Source organism: Stegostoma tigrinum, chromosome 11 (genome assembly GCF_030684315.1).
Source record: "Stegostoma tigrinum isolate sSteTig4 chromosome 11, sSteTig4.hap1, whole genome shotgun sequence".
Taxonomy (NCBI): domain Eukaryota; kingdom Metazoa; phylum Chordata; class Chondrichthyes; order Orectolobiformes; family Stegostomatidae; genus Stegostoma; species Stegostoma tigrinum.
The window spans coordinates 5,746,937-5,760,286 of record NC_081364.1 but is presented as its reverse complement, the minus strand read 5'-3'; the positions used below and the strand labels follow the sequence as shown (position 1 = coordinate 5,760,286).

Sequence of the window (13,350 nt, the reverse complement as noted above, 5' to 3'; positions counted from 1 at the left end):
CGGTTCAGGATGGCAGATTTCATTCCCTGAAGGACATTAGTAAACCACTTAGGTTTCTACAATAATCAACTATTTTGCCGTGGTCACCATTATTGAGACGAGCTTACAAATCCAAACTTTTTAAAAACTTAAATACCACGAGATACCGTGGTAGCATTTCAAACTGTCCACAGAGCATGCCACCATCTTCACCTAACTCTCCCATTGTACTGTAGATGCATGCCATGTCCTGTATGTTTCAAACAAACGTTCCAGGTTTCAGTTGGCAGTTTGACACTATATAGCACTCCATACTGATGCTGCCTGGCCTGTTGTGTTCCTCAAGCACTACAATGTGTTATCTGACTCCAGCATCTGCAGTTCTTACTACCCCTAGTGTGAACTTGGGGTGGTATGGACAAGGGAGAATGAAGGAACAGCTGCAAATGCCTAGGTACTCAATTGTCTACAGGAAGGAATAAGAGATTTTGTGGGTCCAGTTTTGGGACTTCTGGGTTCTGGCGTGGAACAGAATAATGTTGCTACCAATTCTGTATATGAGGGAATAATAGATAGGAAAGAAAACGCTCTGGTCCATCAGCTTGCCCAACACAATTGTGGTACATGTGACCACCTCGGATAAAAACCATGTCGACTCCCAGGGGAGGTGAAAAAGCAGGTTTTAAAATTTCAGGCCACTTTTTGAGAATAGAGGGCAATCCTTTTTGCTGTTTCCCCAGTGGCATTGGAGGCAGTCCACAGAAGGTTCACTAGGCTGATATCAGGTAGAGAGGATCAGTGAAATGAGAAGAGGCTGAGCAGTTTGAGACTATATGGGAGTTTAGAAGAATAAGAGGTGACCTTATTGAAATATACAAGATTCTTGGGGCACTGGGTAGATGCAGATTTCACCTGGAGTTGTTGAGCATGTCCTAAACTGAATACAGATTTTTTTTTATCCCCCCCCCAAATTGTCAGGCAATCAGGATGTTGGTGGGCAAAAGATAGGAAAATTGAATTGAGGATTATCTGATCAACCATGATCTTTAATTGAATGGTGGAGCAGATATGATGAGCTAAATGGCCCACTTCTGCTTCATCTGATGGTCTTAAGGACTTAAATCATTTAAGTCATTTTAATACATTGAGTACCCATTGAAATGACACAGCATATGCAAGAAATCCCAAAAATTACATAAATAATATTGTTTTTAACAAAAACAACCATCACTGGTATGAATATGGAATTCGCACATTCTCCTCATTATTGTGTGGGTTTCCTCCCACAGTCCAAAGATTTGCAAGTTGGGTGCGTTGGCAGTGCTAAATTGCTTATAGTGTCCAGGGATGTGCAGGCTCAGCTAGGTGGATTAGCCATGGGAAATGCAGGGTGACAGGAATGGGGTAGAGTCCTCTTTTGTAGGGGTTGGTCTGAACTTGATGGGGCAATGGTCTGCTCCCACATTGTTTGGATTCTGTGCATTTTAAGGTTTTTTTTAATAGAGCAGTCTCTGGATGATAATTGGCAGGCATTATTTTATTGACCAAAACCAGTTATATTTCAGTTACGTGGGATTCAAGATTTTAGTGTGTGTTTAGGAACTTTGCATTTAGCTGTTTTGCCCATCTCTCTGTAAAAGCCTAGCTAGCAGGTTTAAATACAGTGTGAGAAGTTAGCTAGTATAATTCTGGGCAACGCAACAATAACAGTATATGGGAACCTTTAAAATCATGGCCTGAATTTTTTTATTTGTTCCCGGGTGCAAATATCACCTGGTGTAAAATTTTATGGTGTTTGTTTGCCTGTAATAAAGTTTATCGAATTCCATTGTTTTGTCACAGTTTGCATTTTTTTAGGAAAACTATTGAGGGCCTTTGTTTTGCACTGGTTTAGTTTTTAAGGTTCTGCTTCTTTTCCTAGGCTCGTCAAATCAATATTCACAACATGACTTCGTTCTATGAAAGTGATCTCTTCAAAATTAACAAATTCACTCATGACGTGCGAAGAAAGTTAATTGTACAGCAGTTCTAATTAGTTTCTAAAAAGAGAGAAGAAATCTATGTGGAGGTTGGCATAATACAAAAGCTGACATCATGTCTCTGGTATGGATGAGTATTTTTGGATGATTGCAATGCTGAAGTGCATACTTGGAACAGGATGAATTAAGCTGAAGTTGTGTAGACTCATCAAAGGCTCTGTCCTTGCAGTATTTGAGCACTTTCTCATCCACTTGTATTTTGATTGCCACCTCCACATTTTGTTTCCCCACCTTGGCTGTCAACTTTACGAATTAATGTCTGTATTTTCAACAGACTTCGTTTTTAGAAAAAAAACTTATGCATTGTTTTTTCAATGAAGTAGTGTCTCTTTGTAATGAAGCTGTTACACTTTGCATGATTTCTGCTCCCAAATATGCTGTTTTCTGTGTATAAGTAAAACTAGGTGTACATTCTCTAACTCGATTTCTGTAATGATCAATAAAGATGTTTCCAAAATTTTGTTTCACCTCAACTCATTCCAAAAATTGCCAAACTATAGTAAAAACCTATTCAAATTCCCTTGTGGCCTCACTGTCTCCATTTGCCACCTCCAAGAACTCTGCATTCCTGTATCTGTAGCCTCTTCATAGAATTCCCACAGTGTGGAAGCAGACCATTTGGATCATTGAATCCACACTGACCCTCCAAAGAGCACCCCATCCATGTCTACCCCCTATCCTATTCCTGTAACCCAGCATTTCCCATGCCTAACCAATGTAGCCTGCTCATCCCTGGACACTGTGGGACAATTTAGCATGGCCAATCCACCCAACCTGCACATCTTTGGACTGTGGGAGGAAACCAGAGCATGTGGAGGACACCCACGCAGACACAGGAAGAATGTGCAAACTCACATGGGTGGTTGCCTGAGGTAGGAATACTCTTTTTTTAAAAAGGTTTTATCTCTGACAACTAAACCTTCAGTTTCCTAAATGCTGGAATATTGACCGTCTTTGTTCCCTCTAAGATGTTTCTCAAACCCTACCATTTTGACCAAGATTTGAATTGCTTATCTGAATACTTCCTCCTCTTGGTTCAGTATTATTTTTGGTCTGATTACATGAATGCACTCCTGTGAAATCTGTTGAGACTTACTAAGTAAAAGCATTATATAAATTAAAGTTGGTTGATGGTCAGTGGTGCTTCTTGAGATATTGCACTGTTTTTGATAGTATTTCCAGCTGATTCATTAAAGAAATCAGCCATGTAAAATTATAGTCAATGCAAGTGCACTTGTACTCATAGTTTTAACCATAGGCTGTGTTAAAGGCTATGTGCCTTTTCTATACTGTTATTGGAGCAGAAAATCAATTAATTGGAGTGTGAAAGCCAGATACATAAAGCAGTCTTTGCTATTAGTATTGTGCTTGGGCCAATGTAATCTGGTACATAATTAACCACTTTTCTGAAAGAGAGGCTAAATTCCATAACCTAGTGCTGGCCTCAACACTAGCCAAAAACTTTTTTATTTTGACTTTAGAAAAAGTCTCGTACAACAAAACATGAGGATAATTAGTTAGCTTAATTGGGTTTCCATCTCTATTACACAGGTTAAAAATGCTGTTGTCTGCCCAATAGTGCATATAGATTCCTTATTTTGAGTTTCTCCAGAATTGCTGCGTGGGGTGGGGGGTGGGTGGGGTTTGTTGAGAGAGAACAAGCTCTGGCGTTTCTCAGTTGCAGATAAGACTTGGGTTTGATGTGCCATCAGCATTTGCTGTGCCTGGTGGTTGAATGACTTCAGGTAGCTAAATTCACTAAGCTTATAGTAACTGATGGTAGTCATAGTGTAGGACATTAATATCAATACAATACAATACAATAATCAATACAATAATGCATGTCTTTGTCCAGTTACCATTGCTGAATTCTCCATCAACTGCTTGGAGTTGCTGTTGACCAGATATCTACAGATATAGTGGGAGGGAAAAGTTAGCGTACAAGTTCAGCACAAGAACTCTTATGGTGCACTCTGAGCCCGGAGACCCAAATTAAAGTTCCATCTGCTTGAGGTCTGTGAAATAACATCTCTGAATCAATTGATCAGAAAATATTCACAAGTTCAGCAAGAAATGGAGAAACCAAATAGAATGTTGGCATTTATATCAAAAGAAATGAAACATAATGGGGAGGTTTGCTAAAACTGTTCAAAGAACTAGTTAGACCATGTCTCAAACTGGAAGCAATTTTGGACTACTTATCTAAGAGAGGAGTTATTGAAGGTAATCCTTATTGAAACATAAGTTTCTTAGGGGTCGTGACAGGGTAGATGTAATGACGTTTTGTTTTCCCCCTTGCAGAAGAAAGTATAATCTCAGAATAAGATAGCCCATTTAAAACAAATGAGAATTACTTATTTCAGTATTCTAAAATTCTTTACCACGGAGCGTTGTGGATTAAGTGTAATCAAGACTGGCAGATTTTTAATCAGTAATAGAATACAAGGTTAATGGGGCAGGGGAGTGGATATGGGAGGAAAGTAGAATTGAGGATTGTCAAATTGGCCTCAATTTCATGGAATAACAGACTGAATGGCTGCCATCTCCTACATCTTACAGCTGCACAACAGGATCAGAGATAACAAAGTGTGGAGCTTCGAGGCTGTGCATCGACTCGCACGAGGCCCCCTTCCACTGCCTAACAATACAAATCAGAAGTGTGATTGAATTTTTTTGCTGAACGAATGAAAATCCAACAACACTAGGGAAATTTCTATTCAGCCCTTGTGTCCTCATCACTATTCTTTTTATATATGTACCCTGAAGTGCTATCACAGGCAACTAAGTGAATTTCCCATCATGAGCCTTCACCAGTAATTACCCATGTAGCCAATTAAATATTTATACCTACGTCTGTCACGAACTATTTAACTGTCAACTCTTGAAAGGTTTTAGTGTCTGTTGCTTCAGGGACATTTAAGCCCCTCATAACCAAAAATATTGCAGGTCAACAAAGCTGCTGCCCTAAAATACTGTCATCAAAATGTCAGCTCCTTTCTCTGCCTTGTAATTAAACAGATGAAACTGTGACGTTTGGGAAATGCTCTGGTCAGAGCCAGCGAATTGTCTGTAGCAGATAGCATCTTATTTTTCTTCACTGTTTATCTGTTTGTCAGGTTGGAAAAAGAAACATTCTGCTTCCCTCTAATTCTGGTCTCTTTCACGTCCTTGGTTTTAATGCTGTCTCATTGGTTATGCATTCACTACCATACACTGGTGCTTGATAGAGTGGATGTTCATGGTTGTGGATGAGGTGCCAATCCAGCAGACTGCTTTTGTCCTGGGTGATGCCTCGTCTGCATGTTGTTGGAACGCCATCCTGGTAAATGGAGAAAATTCCATTATGCTCCCAGTTTGCAACGTGTATAAGTGGTAGATGAAAAGTCAGAATGCCCAACCTCTGATCATCTCCTGTACCCAATGTGTGAATATGACCGGTGAAGTTTCTCAACAGGAGTAACCCCCTGGATGTTAAGGCTGGAGAATCCGACAATTGCAGTGTCATTGAAAGATATTTTCAGACAGCCACATTGCAAATGGTCATGTCCTGTCACTTTCTTCCTTGCCACTAATCAGCCCAAACCTGACTGTTGACCACATCTTGCATCTAGGTGTGGATTGTTTTATTGTCTTCAGAAGTGAGAGAAGACATTCTGGGGAAGAGTAGACAACTGTTTGAGAGAAAAGAAGGTCTCATTTCCATCTGAATAAAGGAAGTCTTTCTTCTAATCAGTGTCCCTTAGTCCTGGTCGCCATATAAGGAAATATCCTTCATGTATCTACTGTGTTAAATCCCCTAGAGATCTTGTATCTGATCTAACATTGAGCAGAACACCCTTCTTCAGAATATTATCACCAGAACATTTATGCCTACTTGAGAGGGTCATTAAGTATATTCAAGACTGGGAGAGACATTTTTCAATCAGTCAAGGTTGTAGGGAAAAGGCAAGAAGATGGAGTTGAGAATTATGAGATCAGCTATGATCTCATGGAATAGTGGAGTAAACTTGATGGGCTGAATGAACAACTTTTGCTCCGTGTCTTTGGTCTTATAGCTGATGTCTCATTTAAAAGCTGGTGCCTCCTTCCGTTCAGTACTAATGCTCATATCCATGCGGATTTTTTTAGATAAGTCGGTGATCTAAATCCCATAATCATCTGACTCGGAGGGGACAATGGATCTCATTTATTGAATCAGGTAACGGTTCTGAAAGAGTTAATGGTTGAGCTATGCAGAACTCCACAATGATGTTAAAGAGTCTCTGGGTTGGGAGTCAATTGGAATCTGACGCAGTCTCCTAACTGAGACACATGTCTTCTCTACCTACTAGAGTTAATGTGCCAAAGAATTAATATCATCTCTCTACAGTTAATGAGATATAATAAACTATGTCTTATTAAGAAAGGTGGGCGTCTTCTCTGTTGAAACTTACATGTGGTCCATCCTCCACTACTGACTGCTGAATAAGCTTTAGACTGGCATTGGAAGGAGGATTCGTAGCAGGACATGACCTAAACCACAAGCTCCCAGGGATTGGCACTCAGGCATTATGTCATATTGTACACATTGAGCCAGGGCTGACCAGCATCCAGCTGGTTGATCTACCAGAGATCGACTTTCTACAAAGACCCTTACTCTTCTTTGTCCCACCTGAGAGGGAAAATAAAATGAGGGAAAAATTATCCCTCAGCAACCCAGACACTTGAGATGCAAATCAGATTTTTACAAGTTAGGAGGCACTCCTTGCTCCTGTTGATGCCTTTTATGTATTCCACACTCGACTGATTATCCTGGCAGTGTTAAATGTTCCATCAGTCTTTACCTTAATGCAGCCAAAACTGTTTACAGGGAGGCTTGGCAGTGGGCAATAACCAGTGTATGGAGTGTTGATATTAATTCCATAGGACATGTGGGAAATTTGTGCTTTGCAGAGTGAAGCTTGAGAACATAAATTGCAATTGGCAAAAAGCATACGAGTTTCACCAATTATGTCAAGACTGGCCTAAAACAAGGATGGCTGTATGTCTGCTGGCAGTTTAGTTGAACCGCGTGTGTGTGTGAGAGAGAGAGCACGCACACACGGCAGTGGGGAGATATCCTGCCTTGCAGGCTATTAGCCAACAATAGGCTCCATCAATGGAACTCTTTGTTGGAACTCAAAAGCTCTGCCAAGAACTTTGATCCTGGCTAAGTCTGCCTATTGATTCTTCCAAGAGGCTCGACTGCTTGTAGGACCGTGTCAAAGAGTTGGACTTTTTTTTTGCCACGAACTTAGCAGATCAAAGAATTGACCTCCCCACATTCCTATCTAGATTCAATAGGCACTGATTTCTGCCTCAGCTGGAGGTAGCTCTCTTGCCTCTGAAGCAGAAAGTCATGCATCCATTGTATCACTCCTGAGACTTGAGTAAAATCTAGGCTGATGGCCCTGAAGTGTCAATGAGTTTCATGTTTTGGATATGATGTAATAGATCACACAAAGAACAGGCGCATTTTCCTTGGTGTCCTAGTGATGGCCATCCTTTCATGAGTTCAGCTAAATACAATTTATTTGGCTAGCAACCACCCAATGTTGGTGTGTTTTTCCTAGCGAAAGAAAGAATTGGGCCCTCGTTGCACTGCATATACAGACAAAGCACTCATTTTAATGGGCATCATGGGGAAGAATTATCCAAACCTTTAAGAACAGACTCAAGGGATGAACGGCCTCTACCTGTCCCCATCCTGTTGTAACTTTTAGTTCTTGCACCAGTCAAACTGTGATTGATGATTTGCTAAGTGGACTCGATAAGGTGAGCAGTGAAGCTGAGACAACTCCAGTGAGTCACACATTGATACAGTCAGCCCCGGTCTCCAGGATAGAGCTAGTTCAAGAGGCAATAATTGGGGATAAATATTGGCCTTTTCTTCATTGAATCCCTACAGTGTGGAAGCAGGCCATTTGGCTCATGGTGTCCACACCAACCCTCCAAAGACCATCCCACCCAGATCCTACACCCCCAATCCTATCCCCATAACCTTACATTTCCCCATGACTAACCCAACTAGCCTGCACATTCCTAGACACTACAGATGATTTAGCATGGCTAATCCAACCAATCGTCACATCTCTAAACCATGGGAGGAAATTAGAGTACCTGGAGAAAACCCACGCAGACAACACAGACATTGTCCTGAAGCTGGAATCAAACCCAGGTCCCTGGTGCTGTGAAGCAGCAGTGCTAACCGCTGTGCCACCATGCTACCCCAATCTTCTTCAGATTAGACAATAGGTGCAGGAGTAGGCCATTCGGCCCTTCTAGCCAGCATCACCATTCATTATGATCATGGCTGGTCATCCACAATCAGTATCCTGTTCCTGCCTTATCCCCATGCAATCTTTTAGTTCCATTGGAGGAAGCAAATAGGACCTTGGTTTAATGCTGAACGTACAAAACAACATCTCTGAGAATGTGGCACTCCCTCAATACTGCAGCAGAGTACCAGCACTCACGCAGAGCAATGCAGTGTTGAAAGCAGAATATTCGGGGCATTGAGGTTCGTTGGCACCAAGCCTGGGCTTTCGGAAAGGAGTGCCTGAGAGATTTATGGAACGTCATAGTTTTAATCAGCCCCAGGAAAGTGAGTTAGAGCAGGAGGTGGTGGGATGAGTCAGTGCAATGAGAGAGGAGGGAATGTGTAGAATGTTGTATTTACATCTTAGGAGGATCAAGAGAGGAGAAACGAGTATGGTGGTTTCCTCAAAGCAGGGAGAGATGAGAAAGGGATTGTGAGAGAGAAGAGACTGTAGCTGTTTCCACATGCACAGCACCTTCATTAACTATTAATCTTTCAACTAAAACATGACATTTATGATCTCAGGATGTCTAATGTTGCTTCACAGTTTTCAGAGCACAGTTATTGTTGGAAACACATCAGTCAATTTATGCACAGTAAGCTCCCACGCACAGAATTAATATAATGAGCTGACAATATGATTTGGATAATGGCCAAAAATTGGCCAGGAGACCGGAGGGAAAACCTCTGGTCATGTTTGAAATAATGTGTGACCTTTTACATCTATCTAAGGGGAGGTGCGGTGAGCAGAGATAGCTCGCACTTCAAAAGATACCCCGTAAAACTGTACAGCACAGGAGTGTGAGTCTCAATGATGTGGTATCCCATAAAACTGTACAGCACAGGAGTGTGAGTCTCAATGATGTGGTATCCCATAAAACTGTACAGCACAGGAGTGTGAGTCTCAATGATGTGGTCAAGACTGAGGACTGAGTTTGAGGCTACAAGCTTCGAACTCAAAGGTGCAAGTGCTACCCACTCAGCCTCAGCTGATTGGAATGATGCACCAGTCCCAATGGTTGAGTCCTGTCAGTAACTCATAGACACCAGTGAGAGTCTGGATTTAATACTTCATGACCACAGTGAAGGAGACATGAAAACACTTGTATTATTCTCCAACTCTGGTTGTTGAGGCTAAAGTGAGATTGCATAGAGGTGTTTGGAGTTTTGAGAGAATACGCCAGGCAAAGCTGTGAGGAGCTCAGTAACCAGAGTGCAGAGATGTAAAATATCTGTCTGCATAAAGCTAGAGAAGGGAGAGATGCTGAAAAATATGTTTTAAGATGCAAGCTGTTGACTTTCGAAAGGGAATTGAAGGAGGACAGGGCTGTTGGAAAAGGGCACAACCTTTTCAATGAACCAGCATAGCCAGGAGGGGTTGAATGGCCTCATTATGTATTCCAATTGTCTGCTTTTTGAAGCAGTTATTGAGTGCATATGGAAGGTTTTGACTTTGGGACACTGGATCACTTTCTAAATGGAAACCAAATGGTGGAGCCGGGGGCTGATGAGGGGGAAGAGTGGGGAGGGCTGGAGGAGGGGAGAGAGTAAGGGATTGGCGGGGAGACAGTGAGGTGGTGGAGGAGGAGAGAGAGTTGGGGGTTGAAGGAGAGGGAGAGTGTGGAGGGGGTAAAGGAGGGAGATTATGGGGTGTGGAGTGGGGAATAGATTGGGGGTGAAAGAGGGGAGAGAGTGAGGATGAAGGGATGAGGATGGAGTGTTGTGGTTGGAAAGACAGTGGGGTGGACGAGGTGGGGGGGAGTGAGGGTTTGCGTGGAGAGAGTGAGGAGGGAGTTCAGGAAGGTGAGTAGGGGTAGGTTAGGAGAGAATAAGGTGGAACAACCAGGCGCCAACGTGACAACTTTGGAAAGTTATTGAGTTCTGAAGAAGTCTATCAGACTCAAAACGTTAACTCTGCTTTCTGCCTGGTCTGCTAAGTTTCTCCAGCACTTTCTTGTTTTTATCTCTGCCAGTCATTGCTCGCCTCTGTATGAGGCGGGATCATCCATCTCCCTGGGAACCGCGGGCGGAAGATAGGACCCAGAAGCGGGTAGAATTTGGCCCGGAGAACAGACGCTGCGCAATGATCAGTGAGACTATTTCTGCTTTTCAGTCTGTCTCCCTGAGAACAGAAAATTGACAGGAGCTGGCAAACTCACCGTGTAGGGGAGAAGGGGAGGACGGAAGATGGCAACTTATTTGCAATAGTTTTTAAAAATATACTGCAGCAGTGAGCAGAGGGAAAGGCAAAAGGCTAGTTAAGAAAAGAGCTGCATTTTGTGAAATTAATTGCACGTAAGTTTGCATTGATTTCTGTACAGTGTGAGATGGACCTGCTCAAACAGCCTTGGTGTAATTGTGTCTGTCATATGCGAGGACAGTAAGGGAGAGGGGAGGGCTGCATTTTCTCCCAGAGGATAAAGGAACCTCATCGAGAAACCTCCCAGAGAATTCCATTCCTTCGGAGGAAGGGGCAGGCAGAGGAGGGGCTCGGAGAAAGGAAACAAAATCACACTCTGCCTCGCTTTCTGCATCCCGACCATGAGCTTGAGACAATCTCTCCTTTGTGCACTGGGTAAGTGAAAATATTTTCTCTGCCTGTGTCTCTCTCTCTCTCCATCTATTCCTTTTTGCCCGGGGGGTTGGGGATTGCTTTTAAAAGAAAATTAAAAGTTTACGGGTCTAGGACAAAGAATTGTTCTGTGTCTGTGTAATATTGTTGCGAATATCCAATTCTAAGTGATGTACCTGGTCCCAAGCCAGGAGGAGATGTGGCGTGGGCTCGATCCGCAGGTTTGTGAACGGGAGGACGTTCATTTATATAACATCTTTTGCGACTTCAGGATATCCCAAAGTGATGTACAACTCTCTAGACGTGTAGTCCCTGTTGTAAGGTGGGAAGCGCTGACCCTATATAACGTTGGAAGAGGGTTAAACTATTGGCCCAGCAGAGGAGGGATGTGGGAAAGGGTTCCCCTCTTTGATCAGCGCGCTAGCATCTTCCGACAAGACAGAGGGCCTGCTACAAGTCAACAATGTGTACCCTCAGTGCTAACCGCCAGACGATGTTCACAAGTAGCAAGGAGAGGGAGTTCAGATCCAGGGATAGGAGCCTGACTCACTCAGCCACAGCTACTAACCTATAGGCTTGATCCATTTTACAGTGAAATCTGAACCAGGAGGTGAAAGAAAGTTACAGTGGAAATAGTCAATAATTTTAGCAGAGGGTGGGTGTTCAGGTTGTTTATGCCACATTTATCTGAACTTATTGATCCCCAGTGAGTAATGGGGTGAATTCAGCACAAACAGCCTTACTTGATAAGCTTTAGGGTCTGTACCTCAGATTTCAGTGAACCCCCCCCCCCCCACCCCCGCCCCCATCTGCCCTGCTGTTGTAAGCCATAGCCATGACTCCCAGTAAATTAACAATGAACGTTTCCCCCCCACACCACCCCACCCCACCACCACCCAGGGGCCTGACCTCCACATCTCCTGGTTAAGTAGTGAGCTGTACCTGATGAGAGTCAATGCAGGGTGGAGCTGGAGGAACACAGCAGGTCAGGCAGCATCAGAGGAGCAGGAAAGTCAACGTTTCAGGTCAGCACCCTTCATCAGGACTCTGAAGAAGGATCCCGACCCGAAACGTCGACCCTCCTGCTCCTCTGATGCTGCCTGACCTGCTGTGTTCCTCCAGCTCCACCCTGCATTGACTCTGACCCCAGCACCTGATTTCTTGCTATCTCTGTACCTGATGAGTGACAGTCCATCTTGCAAACAGAAACTGGATGATAATGGAATAGTGTAGGTTTGATGGGCTTCAGATTGGTTTCACAGGTTGTCACAACATGGAGGGCTGAAGGGCCTGTACTGTGCTTTAATGTTCTACGTTCGATGTAGAGCATGGGGAGAGGGAACAGCTCTGAAATATCAAATGTTTTGAAGCATCCTGCAACAACCATGCCAGACCCTGGGGAGAAGAAGGAGCATTTGCATTGATGTAGCACCATTTACAACCACCAGGAATCTCATAGTGCTTTCTAGGGATGAAATGAAATACTTTTGAACTGCAGTCACTGTTTTCATTAGAAAAGTGAGTACCATTTTGCGTACGCCGTGTTCTCACAGATAGCAATGTGGCCATTTGTTTTGATCTTTGTTTTTCCCTCCTGTGAGGTTGAATTTTTTTTAATTTCACCTATTTTTTAATCAGCCTGTTCAGAGATGTTATTACACAGCTCTGGAGCAGGTGGGACTTGAACCCAGGCCTTCAGTACAGGAGTAGGGATGCTACCACTCCAGGGCAAGATGGCCCCTCAGTTGTGATGTTGATTGAGTCAGGGCACTAGCCAATGCTCTTCTTCAAAGTGGTACAGTGGGATTTTTTAACTTCTGCCTAAGGGGGCAAAGGCCTGGCTTGGACATTTCATCCAGAAGTATAGCCCCTCTCACAGTCCTGCAGATTGTGCTCTTTGGATGTCAATCCAACCTGCTGCACTGGAGTTTGAACCTATTTGTCTAGGCCTCAACATGCCTCAACCAGCAACATTAACCACATGGTACCTTCACTCCCATAGAAAGTTTTCAACCTGAAGCACTGGGCTGAATCTTACATCGCTTTGGGGTCAGCGTGAGGTGAGTTGAGCTTTTTGGAGGATTTCTCTCTGTGAGGCCGAGAGAAATTTCTCACCAAACCCTTCTAATGAATTACCTACCCTGCCCCATCTGATTTCAGCCCCATCTTACCATGTGCTGTTTCTGTAACAACTTGCTGCTGCTGGGATATCCCAGAATTGACCAGCGTCCTTTGTGCTCACACCACCTTTAAAAATCTGCTGTGTAGCTCGTTGTCAGTCTGGAGCTGTCCCACACAGTTCCTGATGTTTGACCCAGACATTGCAGACAAGGGGAAAATTGATGCCCTGCTTTTACAGCAGGAACCTGGCTGCCCTGCAGGACAGGATTGGCCAGGACCAATAGTGGAGCCCTTGATAGCAG

The 13,350-nt window shown here is 43.4% G+C and overlaps 2 protein-coding genes across 6 annotated transcripts in view; both read left to right on the top strand.

The window, feature by feature from the left end:
• The window catches only part of mcm2 (minichromosome maintenance complex component 2), a 37,005-nt gene extending 34,530 nt beyond the window's left edge, over positions 1-2,475 (top strand). For both annotated transcript variants that reach the window (XM_048548164.2, XM_048548163.2), the window contains exon 17: positions 1,901-2,475. In XM_048548164.2, the coding sequence (XP_048404121.1) occupies positions 1,901-2,011 (111 nt within the window). In that variant the 3' untranslated portion in view covers positions 2,012-2,475. The remainder of the gene's footprint in view (positions 1-1,900) is intronic.
• Positions 2,476-10,443: 7,968 nt separating this feature from the next.
• podxl2 (podocalyxin-like 2) overlaps positions 10,444-13,350 on the top strand; it is a 48,420-nt gene continuing 45,513 nt past the window's right edge. For all 4 annotated transcript variants that reach the window (XM_048547705.2, XM_048547703.2, XM_048547702.2 and 1 more), the window contains exon 1: positions 10,444-10,930. In XM_048547705.2, the coding sequence (XP_048403662.2) occupies positions 10,897-10,930 (34 nt within the window). In that variant the 5' untranslated portion in view covers positions 10,444-10,896. The remainder of the gene's footprint in view (positions 10,931-13,350) is intronic.